This window comes from Oratosquilla oratoria, chromosome 1 (assembly GCF_046742065.1).
Source record: "Oratosquilla oratoria isolate Oo_2021 chromosome 1, ASM4674206v1, whole genome shotgun sequence".
NCBI classification, from domain to species: domain Eukaryota; kingdom Metazoa; phylum Arthropoda; class Malacostraca; order Stomatopoda; family Squillidae; genus Oratosquilla; species Oratosquilla oratoria.
Window position 1 is genome coordinate 83750742 of NC_134777.1, and position 21960 is coordinate 83772701.

Sequence of the window (21960 nt, forward strand, 5' to 3'; positions counted from 1 at the left end):
TGGCGAGTGCTAGTGCGGACTCTATTCGGCGCGTCTCTTACGATGTCGAAAAGCTCAGAAGGCCACGGGTATTGACTTTTTAAGTAAATTCTCGAAAGTTCAATCCCCGATTTATTAAGCCAATATTTATTACATAAAAGGAGATTTAACAAGCAAATAAAAGAGGAGGGGAGTTAAATCGTATCTTATTTATAGTTGCAATAGGCGCGGTTCGAAGCTTCAGGAAATGCTCCTGATTCAATAAATGTAAACAACACCTCAAGGGAAAGTTTCTCTAGCGAAAAGGTAGGCAGCTAGGCACTAATAAAGATTCCCAATAATAAGGAAGGTGCCTATTTAAATAGGTAACCATTACCACAACATTAAATCAATTTTGAAAATTTTGTGCTCGTACCTATAATAAATTAGGAAGAATTTGGTAAGAATATAAATATTAGAGATGTGAAGTATCTCAAAACTGTAACACAGTGACATTTAAATTGTAATTCTGGAGTATCTAGAGTAGTTGCATACCTTGAGTAAAAATAGGTAAATTTTTAGATATGCGCATCTATGCATTATGATTATAACACTTGAAAATTAGGCAATTTTTTTTAGAAGTGCACATGTGTGTGATATAGCAACAGAAATTTATATAATTTTGTGAATTATAATACATGTGTAATAAATTACGTTATTCTTGTCTTAAACCAACAAAAGAAAAAGTTGCTAAAAGCTATAAACGAACAAACATAGCCGCTTTGGGTGCTTGAGGCGCCATCTTTGTATTGGTAGAGGCTGAGCCGAGGCCAAAGAAATTAAAATATGATATAATAATAATGATAGATTCATCTATTCTAACCTAACCTAACGTAACCCGCATTTACCAATCATAATACATTAACGTAATATGCCTTTTTCTTGGCGGAAATTAATAACAGAATAGTTGCTAGACCCGATTTACTAACGAGTGAAGTCACAGGTACGGGCATAATAAATAAATAAATAAATGACCCTTAAATTATTGTTGTACATGAAAGACAACTTTATAAGAAACAAAATGTTTTTATTTTTTTTTAAATAGCTTGAAAAATAAGGGAGATACGATTTTTTGAATTATTTTATTAGCCCGGATTTTTGGCTAGACTGTACCATAACAAAATGTTAGAAAAGGGTAATTTGTAAAGATTTTGGTAAAGAAATACACATTAACTCAACCACTGGTCCAATATTATTAAAATTCGGAATACTTGGGTTTTATGGATCAACAAATCACATCTCCATCATACCATATTTGCCTTCTCATGGCAACCATGAAGTTGTCAATTTTCAGATTATGATACATTATCATCAATAAAATCCAAACCACTGGCCCAATTGATATGCAACTTGGCATGTGAAGGTTTTATGGGTTAGCAAATCACCTGAGAATATCATTAATATTGCAGGACCTTCTTCTTATACCATTCTTACTAACAGGTATCATGTTGCCATGGCATCTGTTGTCAATTTAGAAATAATAAAATCCAAACCACTGGCCCAATTGACATGCAACTTGGCATGTGAAGATTATTATGATATGCCATGTTTGTGTTGTTAGATGCTGAGGTCAAAGAACTGGAAGGATGATAAATTTGTCTATTCTAATCTACTTAACTTAACCTACATAACCTAAGCTTTATTTAGTAATAATGCAGTACCTGTAATTCCAAAGATCATCTGGGTCGTCATCATGGATCTTGACAGCCTGATTAAGTACTCGATCGGACTGCAAGGAATAGAGTTGTTGCATAGCTTGAAGGAATCCCTTATGTCTTTGTAGTAGCACTTGTTGATGTCACCTGGAGTTGGAGAACACCCAGTGCACAATGTGAAAGCCATCGTCTAACTGACATTGACTGGACTGGACAGACGTCAACATGGTGTCTTGATGCTATGCTCATAGCTTCATTTGGTAGTATATTTGCTTTTAGCAAGGTTTTTGTATTTTATTTTTGCCAAGAAAAATGTATATTACATTGATCAATTTGATGTATTATAATTTACAAAATGAATAATTAATTTTTTAATGCTATATTGTGTAGGTGTGTACTTCTAAAAAAAAATACCTGAAAATCTACCTTCTTAGATTAACTACTAGTACTTGCATGCATTTGCCTTGTCCAGTACATTCTAGGACCTAACCTAACTAAAACTTAGCAATGGAGAGATAGGGGATGTTTATATGCAGTTTCCCAATGGTATATTAGTGGAAGAAAAAAAATTGAAGTAAAACAAGTTTACATAGTTTATCTTGGACCATGCCCTCTGTCGTATAATACCCTGCAAAATATGTATATGAGCATGACAACCATTGGTCAAGAAAAACTTGAATGTGACAAAAATTGCAGAGGGCATAGGTAATGTAGAACTGATGATGATAAAAGTCGAAGACAAGAACATGAAAAGTAGAAAGTTTGTAGTGACTTATGAGCCTCCAGAAACGAACGCTTGGAAAAAGAATGAGCATACAAAAATGCTAGAAGATACAAGGCAACCATTAAATACTATTGGGCAGGGGTAATCTGGTAATTATGGGGGACTTCAATTGCAAAGAAATTTATTGAGAAAACATGACAGTGAGAGAAGGAGAGGACTTGTGGGGTAATGTACTATTGTATATGACCATGGAATATACAATGACTCAGTGGGTCAGTGAAAACACCAGATACAGAAATAACGAGGAGCCGTCAAAACTAGCTTTAATATTTACAACAGAACCTAAAATTGTGGATAAAATCCAATACAAGACACCAAATGGAAAGAGTGACAATATACTCATTGAAACTGAACTAAAGGAAGAAATATACATGGAGAGAAATGAAAAGCATAGGAAAGGAAGATTGATGTACAATAAAATGGAGTTTACAAAACAAAAGAAATTCTTCCAGAATGCAAATTGGGAAAATTTTTACATGGAAGAGACAAAAGTGGAAGAGAAATGGAATATCTTGATGGAGAATTACAATGAAGGGGTGGATAGACATGTACTAAGACAGAAGCTAGAGAGAGTGTACATTAAATGCTAGTTCAACAAAAGATGCAGTGAGGCAAATGACAGAAGGGACAGATTTTGGAAAAGGTGGAGAAAAGATAAAAAAAAACCTGGAAAATGGCAAGTGTATATAAACTATAGAAATGAGTATGTTAAAGTGAGAAGAGAGGAAAAAGGGAACCATGAAAAGGATATTATAGATAAATGCAAAGAGCAACCCAAGCTATTCAATCAATACGTGAATGGTAAACTTAAAAACAAACAGGAAATGGTGAAACTACACCAAGGGAGTATAGATTACACAGAAGAATTAGAAATGGCCGAAGTCATGAATAATCACTTTAAATCTGTCTTCACCAGAGAGAAAGTACCATATTGGGATGAAGGTAATGAAAGGCGATCTCCCCCCCATGAGTGAGATAACAATAATACAAAAAGAAATATTGGAACACCTATCAAACCTTGACGTCAGGAAATCACATGGCTCGGATGGAATTGCAAATTGGATTCTAAAAGAATGCAAACCAGAACTAACGGACAAAATACATACCATGATAAATTGCTCACTTAAGGAAAAATACCAAAAGACTGGAAAAATGCTAACATTGTACCAATGTATAAAAGAGGAAACAAGAAAGAACCAACTAACTAAAGGCCAGTCTCACTATCAAGCACTATAGCCAAAATTTGTGAGAAAATCATCAAGAATAGATGGGTAAAACACCTGGAAGACAACAACATAATAAACTCAAGACAATTTGGGTTCAGACAAGGAAGATCATGTACCACAAACTTAATATGTTTTTACTCAAGATTAATAGACATAGTGCAAGAAAAGAATGGATGGGTTGATTGTGCCTTCCTGGATTTACAAAAAGCTTTTGACAAAGTACCACAAAAATGATTAAAAAAAGCTGGAACATATAGGAGGGATACAAGGGCACCTATTAAAAATGATGGAGGACTTCCTGATTGGTAGAAAGATGAGAGTAGTGCTCAGAGAAAAATATTCAGATTGGAAATAGGTGATCAGTGGAGTACCACAAGGATCTGTATTGGCTCCACTAATGTTTGCTACTTATGTGAATGTAATAGATGACGATGTGAAATGTTACATGAGCTTCTTTGCAGATGACGCCAAACTGTTAAGGAAAGTAAAAACTGAAGAGGATTGTGAATCACTGCAGGAAGACCTGAATAAGGTATGGAATTGGAGTCAGAAATGGGAAGTGGACTTCAATATTAATAAGTGTAGCATAATATGGAGTTTGGAAAAAGCAAAAACAGAATATCAGGACAATATAAAATTGGAACCAAGGAGGTAAAGAAGGAGAGATCCGAAAAAGATTTGGGTGTAATTATCTCAAATGACCGGTCCTATGACAAACAGATAAACAAAATTGTCTGAGAATCCTACAACTTGCTAAGATCAATAAAAGTGACATTTACATATTTGGACGAAGAAAGGATAAAAAGAAATATACAGTAGGTCACACTAAGCCTAGACTAGAATATGCGGCAACATTGTGGTCACCCAGTACCAAAAAGAATATTAAAAAACAAAAAGAATCCAGAGAGCAGCAACAAAAATGGCACCTGCACTTGCAAACTTGTTATATGAGGAGAGATTGGCTAAACTGGAGTTACTGACTCTGGAGCAAAGAAGAGAGGTGGCCTACTGACCATCTACTGAATCATGAAAGGCACAGAAATACTTGATAGATAGGACTTGTTAAACTGGGACAAGAGAAGCACAAGAGGACATGGAAAGAAAAAAAAAAAAAACATAGCTACAGAAGAGATCTAAAGAAAATCAGTTTTCCACATAGAGTGATGGACACTTGGAACAAACAGACAATGAAATAGTGTGCGCAAAAAACATTCATGAGTTTAAGAGCAAACTAGACACTGCGAGATACAAAGGCGGGACACCACGAGCGTAGCTCCTCTTCCCGCAAAATACAACTAGGTAAATACATAGGGGCTACCTCATCTGTTATAAAACTAAATTGTAACAAAATTGAATAGGTTCATTCTTGATGCATCTACCTTACATCGGGATCACCAGGAACATGGAAAGTTAAATCAAAATTGGTGTAATGGTTTTCCCCTTAAAATTTAGGATTTCCCCAGAGATAATCACTGCATCCAATTTAATTTTTTCATTCAAGCTCTTCTCAGGTCTGCAATCCATTCCCTCTGTCTCTGGGCACTGAGTTCCTTACATTTTTCTCCCTTGTAAATTAAAACAAGGGGAATCCTGTAGAAAGGTTTCTTTTCACCATGCCCCTCTCTGTATGAGCAGCCTATGACCACAAAGTTAACCATAACTACAATTCTCCAACAGTCTCTAATTTCTCTTGCTTCTTGCTTGTGGTTTATCCTCCATTATGGTGGTATAAGTATAAATCACATGACCCCTGACATCTATAGAGGAAAACAAATTACTAAGTACAGTACTACCTCTCTTTAATGGACTAAAAGGGGGTTAACAGTGTCTGTTGATGTGAATAATCCATTGATTTGGAGTGGTTTTTGGGTGGCATAGTGATTGCACAGCACTAAACAACAGCACCAAAAACACCGAAAACACAGCGAAAACACCACAAACACAGCTAATTAACGTCCATTAATGAGAGGTAGTACTGTAGACATAAAACAGATAGAACAGTCCAAAATTAAAGTACACATCCTTGGACAGCATGAGAAAAATACTTTCAAAGCATGTGAATCACACCATTGTGGATATATGCAGGGCATATCATATAGCATTGAAACAGTACAAACACAAAATTAGTCTGGTTCCAAACACCAGATACCTCTGATGCACATACCATATAGAAGACATGGAACATATCATAAAGAGCCCTGCAATCATACAGCACGCATTTACTTGGAAAATCTGTGAGTCAATCTAGGGAGTGTTGCTAAAGGCCTCAGAGCTCTTTGATTGGAAAATATTGAATTTTATTGCTGATAACCAGTACTTCTATCTTTGGGAATATTATTATACTAAAGTGAAGTCAAAGAGGCAGTAAAGGAGATATTTAAGGAGGGTGGTAGAAAGGAGGGGTAGATGTTAAAAGTGAACAGCATTCTTGTTTGAGTGGAGATTAGTAATAGAAGAGAAACTATAGGCTATCAATTAACTATATACTTGAAGATATTTTTTGCTCATTACTTGAATATATTTCCATGTAACTTTGAATTGAACTCCTTATATATCCCCAATTCCAACCATTGTTCTAGCTTGCTGTAAATCTTCACCAATTTTGGAAAAAATTAATTCCTGATGTAGATAATTTATATATTATAAATGAGAGTAACTCATTTGTAACTGATTAACCAATTTCTCGTCTACATTAGAATGCTACCCAGTATAAAATGGTTAAACCAGTAATAAGGTAGTTCTATGAAATAGACATAAAAACTCTACCTTCTGTCCATATCCAAAACATATCAGCATTCACCTCCACCCAGAAATGCAGCCTTAAACTTGCACAATGGACATACATATACCAAGGCTTTTTCCCCCCTTACAAGGGAGGTAGCCAAACAGGAAAAGGCCTAAAATCATTCCCACCCATTCCATCCCTGAATACACTCCACACCCCTCCACCCTCCCTCTTATCTTAGCACCTCCTGGATGACGGGTCATCCCTGCACTTCGTCCACTGCCCTGGGTCAGAAGCAGTGTCGCCAGACACAGCACATCCACAGCAAGGCCGCTTCATTAAATCTGCGACCCCCCTCTCCATCCCCCCAATGCATAAAAGGAGAAGACAGGGAGAAATCCCTTCGGGCTGCATCAAATTTTGCTCACACATACTGCCTCACCCCCCCATCCCCCCACCCATTCCACCTCATGCATCACAACAATACAACCATTCTCCATTTACCCCTGTCTTCCGTCCTCTCCCTTCCTTCCTCAACAGACATTCCCCTGTTCCCCAAAGCCCCCTTCACCCCATCCATCCACCTCATCGTAGGACGTCCCCTCATGTTCACTCCCTTCACATCTGCCTTCCATACCTCTTTTACTAGTCTTTCTTCACTCATTCTTTCCATGTGTCCAAACCATCCTAATACTCTTTCATCAACCCTATCTCCCAACTCCCTTTCCACCCCCGTTCTTCTCCTCACCTCCTCATTTCTCACTCTATCTAGCCTAGTAACCCCCATCATACTTCTCAGACACCTCATTTCAAACACATTCAAACTCCTCTCTTCCTCTCTTATGTTCCATGTTTCTGCCCCATACAGTGCTGTTGGCACAATCACTCCTTCATACAGTCTCTTAGCATCCATTCCCAAATGTCTATTCCTCATTACACTCTTTAATCCACCAAGGCATTTACTCGCTTCTCTCAATCTACATTCTACCTCCACCTTCACTCCACCTTTTCCTGCCACATTTGCATCCAAGTATCTAAAACTATCCACTTCCTCCAATCGCTCTTCCTTAATGCTCACTTCCAGTCTACTGCCACTTCCACCCCTTGTACATCTCATCACCTTACTTTTACCCACATTTATCTTTAGCTTTCTTTGATCGCATACTCTCCCAAACTCTGTCACCAACTTCCTCAGTCCCTACTCCGATCCTGCCACAAGTGCAGTGTCGTCAGCAAACAACAGCTGGCTCACCTCCCACTTTTCTCCATTTTCTTTAACCATCTCCAATCCCTTGCCCACTACCCTTGCATTTACCTCTTGCACTACCCCATCCATGTATAAGTTGAACAGCCAGGGAGACATAACGCATCCTTGACGAAGTCCCACCTTTACCTCGAACCACTCACTCTCTCCATTTCTAATCCTGACACAAGCTCTACTACTCTCATAAAAACTCTTGATAGCTCCTAGAAGCTTTCTTCCTATCCCATATATCTGCATAACCTCCCACAGTGCCTTTCTGTCTACCCTATTGTAAGCCTTTTCCAGATCCATAAAAGCCCAAAAAACATCCTTCCCCTTTCCTATAGCTTTCTCACATATTTGTCTTACCACAAAGATCTGATCTACACAACCTCTACCTGTCCTAAATCCACACTGTTCCTCACCAATTACTCCTTCTGTTCCTCTCCTAATCCTCTCAATCAAGATCCTCCCATAAGCCTTCCCAACTACACTTAACAAGCTAATCCCTCTGAAATTACTACATTCACACTTGTCCCCTTTTCCCTTGTAAAGTGGAACTATACAGGCACTCCTTCAGTCCTCCGGCACTCTACCCACTCTCCAGCAAACATTAAATAACCTCACCAGCCAGTCCACCATCACTGTACCTCCTTTTTTTTTTAGACATTCTGCATGGCATCCATCCAGACCAGGTACCTTACCTGCTTTCATCATCTTAACAACTGCCTTCAATTCATCCTTCCTTATTTCTCCTCCATTTTCCTCACTCATCACTCTCATTTTCTTAGCATTTCCCACTGCAGCTATCTTTCCCTCCCTATCCTCCTTCACATTTAGCAACTCCCTAAAATATTCTGCCCATCTTCCCCTTACTGCCTTCTCTTCCATTATCATCTCTTCATCTGCACCTTTTACCTTTTCTTCTGTACTTGATTCGCCTCCTCTTCCTCTCTTAATTTCTTTCCAAAACATCTTTTTATTACTTTCAAAATTTTCTGTCATACTCTTACCCCACTTCACATCTGCTCTCCTCTCTGCCTCCTTTATCTTTTGCTTTACTTCTCTTTGTTTTTCTTTGTACCTCTTATGACTCCCTTGTCCTATTTTGTAACCAATCTGTGAAAGCTCGCTTCTTCTCTTCTACAACCTTCTTCATTTCCTCATCCCACCATTCACTACCCTTCCTTCTATTTCCTCCTGTCCTTCTTGTTCCACACACCATCCTTGCACACTTTATGACTCCCTCCTTGAACCATCCCCATTCCTCCTCCACACCTAGCTCTACTATCCTTCACTCCCTCCCACTCCTCCTTCAGCTTCTTCTTGTACTCCTCCTTTTCCTTTTCATTTAAAGAGTTCACTCTAAGCACCTCCCTACCTTTTGTCCCTTTCCTCTTTCTCCATCTATCCTCCACTCTCAACTTACCTTCCTCCAAAAAATGATCTGATATTCCCCCATCCTCTCCCCTTAGCACATATATATCCTTAACTCTTCCTATCATAGTCCTATTTACCACTACATAATCCGTCAATGCTCTATCTACCACCCTTCCCTCCACCACCCTCTCCCATGTGTACTTTTGCTTGACTTTCTTCTTAAACACTGTATTTGCTATTATCAACTCTCTTTCTAGACACATTTCCACCATCAACTCTCCACTACGATTCTTTCCTGTAACTCCACATTTCCCAACCACTCCATCAATTGGACCATTTCCTACCCTAGCATTAAGGTCTCCCAGTACTATTACATTGACATTTCTCCCTAAATCCTCTATGCACTCATTTAAATCTATCCAAAAGGCCTCCCTTTCTTCTACACTCTTCTCACTGCCAGGCCCATATGCACTTACAAAGACCCACATCTCCCTTCCCAGTTTCACCTTCATCCACATTATCCTTGAGGAAACCTCCTTCCACTCCACTACACGTTTACCTATCTCTTCACTTACTAGAATAGCCACCCCTTCCCTCCCTTGCTCTCTCTTCACTCCTGATAACCTCCCACTTACACTCCCAAACTTGCACTCACCCTTCCCTTTCAACTTAGTTTCACTCAAAGCCAACACATCCATCTTTCTTCTCACTAACATACTACCTATCTCTTCCCTTTTACTCTCATCTGTACCACATCCACACACATTAAAAGACCCAAACCTTAGGGTGCTGGTCGGAAAACTCCCAGACCCTCTTATGCCTTTACTTTTTCGTTTAGGAATGTCCCCTGTGGGGCTACAAGGAGAAGGATGCCTAGTCCCACTCCCTGTCCCTTTCTTCTCGCCTCTTACGATCCAAGTGGAAATACTTGGTGGCAGTATTCTTTTCCCCCTCCACAGGGAATTCCCCCACAGCAGAAAATGAATACTCAGAGAAATGGTACAGGACAGCAGCAAGGGGTTGGGGGACAGCATAACGGAGGGACAGTCGTAGTATAAAAGTGTCATCATTTCTCTATGAAGAGTTTTCCTCTATCATAGACAAAATGATGTGTGGCTCTGGTCCATAGGGGTGCCCCATATAGACCCTAAAGTATCAACTGCATGGTACTTTGCCACAATAACAAGCAGGCAATACCCCAGACGGGATCCATGGAAGGGTCCAGAGATCGTTGCCAGTTGCTGTGGGGCTGCAGGTTTCCAATCTGAAACTAGAGGCAACAGTTGACTGATTAGCCGATCATTCAGTTTTGCCTGAAATAGACTTTTTTCATAACAATATATATTTTGTAGATTTGCTGTATCATTTTATGCTCACCTGCAGTTATGTATATACTTTTGTCATATTAATACCTTTGTCCTGGCAGATTTGTGTGCCAAGATGTCTGGCCAGGTTTGGAAGGAAGCAGCAACCTTGATGCTGGTTGGGCGAGCACTGGGATCTTGTATGTGGGTGAGTTAGCATAATGCATGTGTTGTTTCCTGTGTTATTGTATGTACCTCCATAGGGTGGTCCTGTGAGAAGGATGCTAGTCATTTCCCTGTTGCCCATCTTCAAACCCCATCAACTGTTACTACCATTTGGAGGTACACTTGGGGCTGACACTAGGTCTCCAGGCTAGGCCTAATCTATTTCCTTATCGCAGAAAGATAGGTGATAACTGGTGACTGTTCCTCTCTTACTATACTCCATTCCAATAAGAAATTATACTTGATTTCTGGTGTGCAGCTCACGACATTTAATAGTCTTCCAGACTCCCACCAATTTTCATACCTTACACCAGCTGATGTGTAGTTATTTTACTCATTGATTTACTCACTTCAGTATGACTCAAATTCTCATGGGCAGCATTAGCTGCCATACGTAATTTGCATCACATTACTCACATTATAAAATATAAAGTCGCTGCTGTATTACTCATTCTCTTTTACTCTGAGTAATGATAAACACAAAACATTATCAAACCAGTTCAAAGAACCCGGGGGTAACTCATGTACAACTAGAGAAATATATGTGTGTATGTATATACACATGGGGCTTACTAGGCTGGATAGAGTGAGAAATGAGGAGGTGAGGAGGAGAACAGGGGTGGAAAGGGGGTTGGGAGATAGGGTTGATGAAAGAGTATTAGGATGGTTTGGACACATGGAAAGAATGAGTGAAGAAAGACTAGTAAAAGAGGTATGGAAGGCAGATGTGGAGGGAGTGAACATGAGGGGACGTCCTAGGATGAGGTGGATGGATGGGGTGAAGGGGGCTTTGGGGAAGAGGGGAATGTCTGTGGAGGAAGGACGGGAGAGGACAGAAGACAGGGGTGAATGGAAAATGGTTGTATATGGATGATGTTGTGATGCATGAGGTGAAATGGGCGGCGGGATGGGGGGTGAGGTAGTATGTGTGAAAAAATTTTGACGCAGTCCGAAGGGATTTCTCCCTGTCTTCTCCTTTATGCACGGGGGGACGGAGAGTGGGGGTCGCCGAATTAATGAAGCGGCCTTGCTGTGGATGTGCTGTGTCTTGCGACACTGCTTCTGACCCAGGGCAGTGGACAAGGTGCAGGGATGACCCGTCATCCAGGAGGTGCTAAGATGAGAGGGAAGGTGGAGGGGTGTGGAGTGTATTCAGGGATGGAATGGGTGGGAAGGATTTTATGCCTTTTCCTTTTTGGCTACCCCCCTACTAAGGGGGAAAAAGCCTTGGTATATATATATATATATATATATATATATATATATATATATATATATATATATATATATATACATATATGTATATATATATATATATAATCAAGACACTGATGCTGGAATCCTCATGTACCCACTCACACCTCATGGCACCTACATAGGTGTCATTGTACTGAAGTGGTTAATAAGCATTTTAACTATGATAGTGTACTGTAAATTATATAATCTACAATCCTACTGCTCTATGTAGCCTACTTATACAGGTACCTTGCTATACAACTAAATTGTGTTTCCAGCTGACTGGTTGCAATGTGAAAATTTGTATATTGAGGTGGGTTTTTACATGTAAATAGGGGGTTTTGTTCATGGACCCTGTCAACCCCCTCCTCAATTTTTGCCTGGGGTTCACATACACCCAACATTTGTTTTACCTACTTTATAGCACTCGGTCATATAGTGAGGTATTCCTGTTATATCATTATTTTTCTTACTTTTTTGAGTATACATACATACGAGGGTCGTTCCAAAAGTAATGCCTCCTATTTTTTAATTCCACCCGAAGGGATCCGAGGGGATTGCAAATTGCATTGTTATGATGACTGAACTTATGCACTCATGACCCTGAAAGTTTCATCTCTCTGTTGCAGATATTGATGGTGTGACACTAAGAAAGCAATCCCTGTCATGGACGTGCGTCAGAAGCAGAGATGCATCATTGAATTCCTTCATGTAGAAAGTATTGAACCAATCAACATTCACCAGCACCTAGTGAATATTTATGAAGCTGATGCAGCTGATGTCAGCACAGTTAGGAGATGGGTTTGTCGATTTCAGAGTGGCAATAGGGGATGTGAGGGACAAAGTGCACTCCGGATGTCCATGCACAGCCACCACCCCAGATAACAAAGTGCACCTAGATCAACTCATCTGTGCTGATTGGCGGATAACGGTGAATAAAATGCATGTAGAGTTGGATGTGGGTGTCAGTGCACTGGAAACGATGTTGTCATCCCTAGGATACAGCAAGGTGTGTGCTAGGTGGGTTCCACGAATGCTCATGCAGGATCAAAAGGACCACTGACGGGATGTCTGTCAGGACTTGTTGGATTGGTACGAAGCCGAAGGTGACGGATTCTTGGACTGCATCATCACTCGTGATGAGACATGGTGTCACCACTACGAGCCGGAGTCCAAACGGCAGTCGATGGAATGGCACCACTCACACTCCCCAGCAAAGAAGAAGCTCAAGACGCAGACATCTGCAGGCAAAGTGATGTGCAACATCTTCTGGGACAGGAAGGGTGTCATCCTCCTGGATTTCTTGAAACTAGGGGTAACTGTCAACTCTGACTGTTTTGTTGAAACATTGACCAAGCTGAAGGCCCGGATTGCCCATGTAAGGCCAGAGAAAAGGGAAACATTCTGTTTGCAACAAGACAACGCCAGGCCACACACAAGTTTGAAGACCACGGAATGTGTGACAAAGTTCGGCTGGATGGTGCTGTCTCACCCACTTTATAGTCCCAACCTGGCACTGTCAGACTTCCACTTGTACCTCTGAAGGACGCATTATGTGGGCAGTGTTTCCCTAACAACAACGCCGTAATCGCAACTTTGAAAAAAATGGACTACCTTGGCAGGTGCTGACTTTTATGACCGAGGCATCAAGTCTCTTGTTCATTACTGGCAAAAGTGCATTGAGAATGGTGGTGACTACATAGAAAAATAAATTCTGGAGCACAAAAGGTCACTCATTTTAATGGTGCCACTCCCGTCTTTGTAGCTCTTCAATTTTTTGAGGTAAAGAATAGGAGGCATTACTTTTGGAATGACCTTCGTACATATAACAAAGGCTTTTTTCCCCTGGTTTAAGGGAGGTAGCCAAAAAACAAAGGCTTAAAAACCACTCCCACCCATTCCATCCCTATCACAATCCACTCCCCTCCACCTTCTTATCTTCTTATCTTGGCACCTCCTGGATGATGGGTCATCCCTGTATCTTGTCCACTGCTCTGGGTCAGAAGCAGTGTCAAAAGACAGCACATCCACAACAAGGCTGCTTCATTAATTCAGTGACAACCCCCCCCCCTCCCCTCATGCAGAAAAAGAGAAGACGGGGAGAAATCCCTTCGAGCTGCGTCAATGTATTTTTCATACATACTCCCTCACACCCCATTCCCCACCCATTCCCCCTCATGCATCACAGCAATACACAAAGGATTACAAAGGTGGAGCATGTCGACAGGAGACCTTTTGGTCCATATCAATACATAAATGAATGCATAGGTATAGTTAGATAATAAACAAACAGGTAAATAAAAATTAATAATAAATTGACATATAACTAATAATAAATGAAAATCAAACAGACAAATGATAACAAAACAAAAACAAATAATATAAAATAAATGATAATCATTACAGCATCTTGCTTAGGTGTTTATCTAAATGATTCTTAAAGCTTCAAATTGAACTACATTGCACTGCCTCTGTAGGAAGTTTATTCCATTCATTAACTACACGGTTGGCAAAGTTGTTTCTACCCACTTCCAAATTGAATCTATTTCTAGACAGTTTGAGACCATTGTTTCTTGTCTGATTCTCATTCAGTGTGAAAATTTTGTCACTTTTGATGTTGTCAATTCCCTTTAGAATCTTAAAGATCTGTATCAAGTCACCTCTGAGTCTACGTTATTTTAGGGAAAACAGATTCATATGTTTTAGTCAATTTTTGTATGATTTATTTTTGATATTTGGAATCAGTTTTGTGGCTTGCCGTTGCACTTTTTCCAGTCTGTCAATGTCTTTAATGAGATTCGGTGACCATACGGAAACAGCATATTCCAAATGTGGACGAACTAACGATTTATATAGCTTGTTAATGAGTGATGGACTTTTGAAGTCACAACCCTTCTCCATTCACCCCTATTTTCTGTCCTCTCCCGTCCTGTGTGGATGTATCATGTATGTATAAATTGAAGACGGGGATAGAACTGAGCCCTTTGGTACTCTGTTCTTAAAGTTTCTGGAGAGCAATGATTGGCCATTATATTACACATAGTATTTCTACCTGCCAGATAATTGGCCAGCCATCTTTTAGTATTATTGTGCATGTTTATGTTATATATTTTATTTGTGAGATTGTTATGAGGGATGGCATCTAAAGCTTTATTAATGCCTAGTGTCATGAGAAGTGTTCTGTGGGAGCTTATCTGAATTGATGCCATCAAAAACTCTTTGTTTGAGGTTTATCAGAAGAGTGTTTGTAGAGTGTAGTAATCAAAAACTGTATTGTGATTCAGCAAGGGGGATGTATATGGTGTGATGAGTTGTAGTATGAGGTATTCTATGATTTTGGAGGGGGTACAGAGAAGTTTGATTGGGTGGTGTAATGCTGGAACTGTTGAGTGTAGTTGGGAAGGCTTATGGGAGGGTTTTAACTGAGAGTATTAGGAGAGGAACAGAGGGATTAATTGGTAAGGAACATTGTAGATTTAGGAAAGGTAGGGGTTGCATGGATCAGGATTTTGTGTAAGGCAGGTATGTGAGAAAGCTTTAGCTAGTAATTATGTTTTTGGGCCTTTATTGGATTTGGGAACTGAGGCATTCCTTAGGGAGATGGGACTGCTCAGCCAGACAGTCTAAGGAATGATAACAATAACTACTTGTATGTATATAAAAAAAATATTGCTTAAACAGATTTCCCTCTCTCCCATACATCTGTAACACACTTCACAATGCCTCTGTATCAGCCCTATGATATGTCTTCTCCAAGTCCATGAAAACCCAAAAGACATCCTCACTCATTGACAAAAACTTTTTGCATATCTTACTACAAATGCTTGACCAGTACACCCTCTTTCTCCCCTAAATCCACTCTACTCTTCTCCAGTTACTCTCTCTGTTCTCCTTCAAATCCTTTCAGTTAATACCCTTCCATACATTTTGCTGATTGTATTTAACAGACCATTTCCTCTTTATGTAATACACTCATAATTGTCCTTGTTCCCCTTATATAGTACTTTTCATGCTATCATCCAATGTGCCAGTACGTTTCCTTCCCTTAGACACACATTAATCTCAGCAGCCATTCCATTATAACTTCAGTGATAGATGTATTATAGGTTTATTAATTGAAAATTTATAAAAATCATAAAATCATGTTTATGTTTATTTCACAGGGAAGTCAAAGAGCTTCGTCTGACTACAAGATACTCTTCCTGAAGCGTAGCAGCAGGAGCACATTCATGCCTAAAGCATACGTCTTTCCAGGTCAGGTCAGGTCATGATAAGAAGGGGAAGAGGAGACAGGGGTGATTCATATTATGCGGAGAATATCTTTATATGTTGAGTGACCTTGGATAACTCTTGAATAGTAGACATTTCATAATTAGTACAGTTACATATAGGAACATAATTTTATGATGATAAATATATTCATTGATGCCTGCATGCTGATTGGTCAGTCGGTTGTTGCTGCAAGTTTCTATCTATCTATGTATCTATATATACTGAGTTTTACTAAGTGGAAAACCTGCAGCCCCACTGTGGCTGACAGTGTTCCTTGGTCAGTGATGAATTATGTGAGCCCTGGATGGGCCCCTAATCTCACTAAGACACACCACAACACCTTACAGACCGTACCTTCTTGTAAAAAGGGTTGTGGTACTTGCTCAGGTAACTGAAGCTGCTCCCAGGGATCTGTACCTCCTGCATAAGAGCTGGTGGCATGGGTGTGTTATGGCTGTTTGGCCCCCAACTCTTGAGATTGGGGGTGGTCCCACAATGAAGACACTACCACATAAACCTCACACAGAGTTTTTGATAGCATCAATATAATGGCCAATCATCGTACACCAGAAACTTTAAGAACAGAGTAACACAGGGCTCATTTCTATCCTACACACTCTTTAATCTATACATGCATGATATACCCATACACCTCAGAAATACAAATCTCTTTTTAAGGTACAATTACCAGTGATGTGCCAGAACCAAAATTTTTACCGATACCGATACCGATATTTTTTTTTAGCATTTTACCGATACCGATACCGATACCGATACAGGAATTTAATGGGTTACCGATACCGATACCGATATTTTGCGCATTGCTCACAATGCCTTGTACTTTATTGTGCACTTTTTCATAAAGCTCTGGGATAGTTGTGTTAGAGATGTATTTCCTGCTTGGGATCTTATAGTTTGGTTTTAAGTGATTAAGGAGCCTAGCAAATCCCAGATCTTCTACAATAGATATAGGTTGACAATCTATTGTGATCATTTCAGCAATATATTTGTGTACCTCTTTTGCTGGAGCACTGTTGATGTCCCAAATCTTTTTGTACTGGAGAGTAGCTTCAAGAGTTGGCTGTTGAGATACCTGTTTTGCACTTGAACAGCCTGTTTGACTTTGACTAGAAGTTGAAGTTGAAATTTTTAGCTTTTTGGTAGGTGGAACATTTAAGAATGAGGCAAGTGTTGGGTTTGATTCAGCTGCTTTTTTCTGCTCCAATTCGGCATTTCCAAACTCATCAGGATGTTTATGTTGAAGATGCTTTCTAATATTTGTTGTTGTTTGGGTTTGCCTGTTTATTCCTCCTCTGCTTAATATTGTATTACAGAAATTACAGGATACTTTTGAAGAATCATCTTTGCATACTGTCACTAGATTCCATATAACACTTTGCTTTGACTTAGGCATTATTGCTAATTCTGGCAATTCTAATTGTAATTTAATAAATTTATCACAATATTGACTATCTGAAAAATGCAAGTTCAAATATTAAATATAAATAAATAATTACAATAAATAAATATTAAGAATGAGATCGAAAAGGGTAATAGGATAATAGCCATCAGCTAGCTCTCTTCTCTTCTTACATAAGACGCAAATGATTCCACAACCACATGGCGTGAAAGACACCCTTTACTTTATATATTTATATAATTATTTATTTGTTTCATGAATGAAAGTAATTTAACTTAAATTTTCTCTCAAGGTATCGGTATCGGTATCGGTATTTATTTTTCAATACCGATACCGATATACCGATACCTTCTATTTTACCGATACCGATATATACCGATAGCTTGAAAATAAACCGATATTTACCGATACCGATACCGATACCGAAGCTTCGGTACATCACTAACAATTACACTAGTCAATGGATGGGTTGGATTCTGAGCCTAGGGATGGATTTCATCCAACGCTGGAGGATTTGGGTTGGAATCCAAGCCTAGGGATGCCCAACCCAATACCATAGTAGTCCATGCCGTGGGAGAGATCCAAGGGAAAGAAAATGAAGATGTATGTTAATAGTATTTATATTTAGAACATTTAAGATATATATATACAACTTATACATTAATAAGATATGAATTATTTAATACCATAAAATTATCTTGAAATAGAAAATAAAATTCATGGAATGTATATTGTGGCAATAATCAAATGGTCATTTGAATACTTATGTATGTAAACATTGGTCATTTTTCTTACACACAAAAAATCTTCTCACCATTTGCTTGATATCTACACTTTTCGCCATGACGAAGTGGAATACTGAAGTTATCCATGCTCTAATAGGGAAGATACGACCACAAGAGTGCTTTGGGATGAGAGTTATCCCAACTATATTAAGAAATAATGATAATATAATCCCTCTCTGAGTCAGCCCTTCAATTACCATTTTCTATGGATGACAAATATCTTCTACCTATTGCTCGATAATCTATTTACCTAGTTATATCTTATGGGAAGGGGAGCTATGCTCGTGGTATCCTGTCTTTGTATCTCACAGTTTCTAGTTTGCTCTTGAATTCATGTATAGGTTTTGCACACACTATTGTTTTATCCAGTTTGTTCCAGATATCCACCATTGTGTGTGTGTGTGTGTATTTACCTAGTTGTATTTTACGGGAAGGGGAGCTATGCTCGTGGTGTCCCGTCTTCATATCTCATTTTATCCAAACTATTTTTAAATTCATGTATTGTTTTTGCACACACCACTTTCTCATCTAACCTGTTCCAACTGTCTATTACTCTGTGAGGAAAGCTGTTATTTTTCACATCTTTTCTATAGCTGTCTTTCTTGATTTTCTTTCCGTGCCCTCTTGTATTTCTGTCATCCCATTTGATCAGATTCTCTTTATCAATAATTTCTATGCCTTTCATGATTCTGTAAATAGCTATCAAATCTCCTCTCTCTCTTCTTTGCTCTAGTGTCTGTAGTTCAAGTTTTGCTAGTCTCTCTTCATATGATAGTTTTGAGAGTGTTGGTGCCAATTTTGTAATTGCTCTTTGTATTCTTTCAAGTTTTTTTTATACATTTTTTTGTATTTGGTGACCACATTGTTGCTGCATATTCCAATCTTGGTCTTATCAGAGTGATTAGAATTTTCTTCACCATTTCTTCATCCACTTTGATTGTTCTTATAAAATTATAAGTTTCTCCAATAATCTTATTCATATGTTTCTCAGGTGATTTCATAACAATGACTCCAGGTCCTTCTCATTTTCTACTTTTTTTATTCCTTCTTCTCCCAATTTACAGGATCCTGTTATTCTGTTTTTGCTTTTTCCAAATTCCATTATACTACACTTTTTAGTGTTGAACTCCATCTCCCACTTCCTACTCCATTCCCATACTTTATTTAGATCACTCTGTAGTGACTCACAATCTTCTTCCGTGTTCACTTTTTTTAATAGTTTTGCATCATCTGCAAAGAAGCTCATATAACTTTCAATTTCTTCATCCATATCATTAATATATATAGCAAACATTATTGGGGCCAGAACTGTTCCTTGTGGAACCCCTCTTATTACGTCATCCCATTTTGAGTGTTTGTCTCTTATCACAACTCTCATTTTTCTTTCTTGCAAAAAGTCTTCCATCCATTTAAGCAGTTTGCCCTGTATTCCTCCTTCAGTTTCTAATTTCTTAAGCAACTTCTTATGTGGTACTTTGTCAAAAGTTTTTTTAGGTCTAGAAATGCACAATCAGCCCATCCATCTCTTTCTTGTATTATATCTATTAGCCTTGAATAGAAAAATATTAAATTGGTGACGCATGATCGTCCTTGTCTGAATCCAAATTGCCTTGGATTGAGCACGCTGTTTTTTTTTTCTAAATATTTTACCCATCTACTTTTGATCATTCTTTCACAAATTTTTGCTATTGTACTTGTTAGAGAGACTGGTCTATAGTTGGTAGGGTCTTCTTTATTTCCCCCTTTATATATAGGTACTATATTTGCTTTTTTCCAATCTTCTGGAACCTTTCCTTCTTTCAAGGAACTATTTATTATGCTATATATTTTGTCTGCCAGTTCATTTCTGCAATCTTACAAAATCCAGTTTGCTATTTCATCTGGTCCATGCGATTTTCTAACATCAAGATTACTCAAGTGTTTCATTATTTCATTCTTTGTTACTTCTATTTCTTTCATAGGAGGGACTTTCTCCTTCCATTCGATCTCTTCCGATTGTATATTCTCCCTTGTAAACACTGATTTAAAATGCCTGTTCATAATTTCCGCCATTTCAATTTCCTCTGTGTATTCAACTCCTCCTTGTCTTAATTTCTCCAAATCTTGTTTGTTTTTCAGTTTGTTGTTTATAAATCTGTAGAATAGTTTTGGTTGATCCATACATTTTTCTATGACATCTTTTTCATATTTTCTCTTTTCCTCTCTGCATGCTTGTACATATTCATTTCTATAACAAGTATATATTTTCCATTTTTCAGGTCTTTTGTTTTTCTTCAATTTGGTCCAAGCTTTGTCTCTTTTGTCTTTTAACTCCCTACAACTTTTGTTGTACCAGCACTTTACATATTCTTTTTCTTGTTTTTGTCTTGTGACATACTTTTCCACTCCTTTTTTATAAATTTTTGTCAAAATATTCCATTTCTCTTCTACTGTTGTATTTTCTTTGTGTATTCTTCCCAGTTTTCATTTTGAAAGAATTCTCTTATTTTATCAAAATTTGTTTTTTCATACATCAATCTTCCTTTTCTATATTGTTAATTTCTTTTCATGTATTTTTTCTCATTTAGTTGTAGTTCTATCAATATGTGGTCACTTTTACGTATTGGTGCCTGATATTCTATCTTTTCCACTATTTCAGGTTCTGATGTGATTATTAGGTCTAGTCTCGATGGTTCTTCTTCATTTCTATACCTAATGTTCTCCTGAATCCATTGTGTCATTGTGTGATCAATAATCATCTCAAGTAGAACATTTCCCCATGAGTCTTCTCCACCCTTTACGGTCATCTCTTCCCAGTAGATTTCTTTGCAATTAAAGTCGCCCATCATAACTATTCTTCCTCCATCTTCCATTATCTTGTTTAATGTTACTCTTGTGTCTTCTAACATACTTTTATGTTCACTCTTTTCCCACGAGGCTGTTTTTGGGGTCACGTAGTTTATTACAAACTTTCTGCTCTTCTTATCTCTGTCTTCTACCTCTATCATAATCATCTCTACTGTATTCTTTCCATATGTGACACACTTCACGTTTATATCCTTAGTCAGGAACATAACTCCACCCCCTTGTTTTATCTCTCTGTTTCTAATCCAATAATTATATGCATTGTGTCCTATGCTGTTGGGTGGTAGTGGACCTTTTAATTTTGTCTCAACAATACCCATTATGTCCGGTTCTTTTTCCGTCAGATACTTGTTCAGTTCATTCAGTCCTGTTATTAATCCATCTATATTTGTGTAGGACACTCTTAACTTTCTGTTATTTCCATTGTATTCTCTGTTTCTTTTTTGTTTCTGTTATGGTCCATTTCCTCAATTTCATATTCACTACTCTCCAGTAGCATTCTTCTTTTTCTGACTCTGTTCTGGTCTCGTTATTTTCTTTAGCTTCTTTCCTTTTTATTTTTTCTTCCTCCCTTTCCTCTTTATTCATTTCTCTTTTTATCCATACCTTTTTGTATTATTCACTTGCTGCTAGCTTCCTTGTTTTTGCTAAGATATTCTCTGCTGTTGTTTGTGATCTGAATTTAATCTTAATTGGTCTGGTCTTATCTGTACTATATTTTCCGAGTCTAAACATCTCTTCAATTTGTTTCATGATTTCAGGTTCATCTTCCTGAACTAATTCTAGTAAACTGATTACTTTTTATTTATCCCCACTGATTCTTGAAGTTCTATCTAGGTTATG

General features: G+C 38.3%; 1 protein-coding gene across 6 annotated transcripts in view; it reads left to right on the plus strand.

Moving 5' to 3' along the window:
* Positions 1-21960, plus strand: part of LOC143018525 (acyl-coenzyme A diphosphatase NUDT19-like) — a 139570-nt gene continuing 117610 nt past the window's right edge. The window contains exons 1-4 of one of the 6 annotated variants that reach the window (XR_012965771.1): positions 1-285; positions 1802-1933; positions 10458-10543; positions 15960-16050. Coding sequence is in view for 4 of the 6 variants with exons in the window: in XM_076174077.1 (XP_076030192.1) it covers positions 1915-1933; positions 10458-10543; positions 15960-16050 (196 nt within the window). In the remaining 2 variants the exon portion in view is untranslated. Of the gene's footprint in view, positions 286-369; positions 419-1693; positions 1934-10457; positions 10544-15959; positions 16051-21960 lie in introns of those variants that run through there. The other 5 variants (XR_012965772.1, XM_076174077.1, XM_076173997.1 and 2 more) reach the window with 5 other exon arrangements.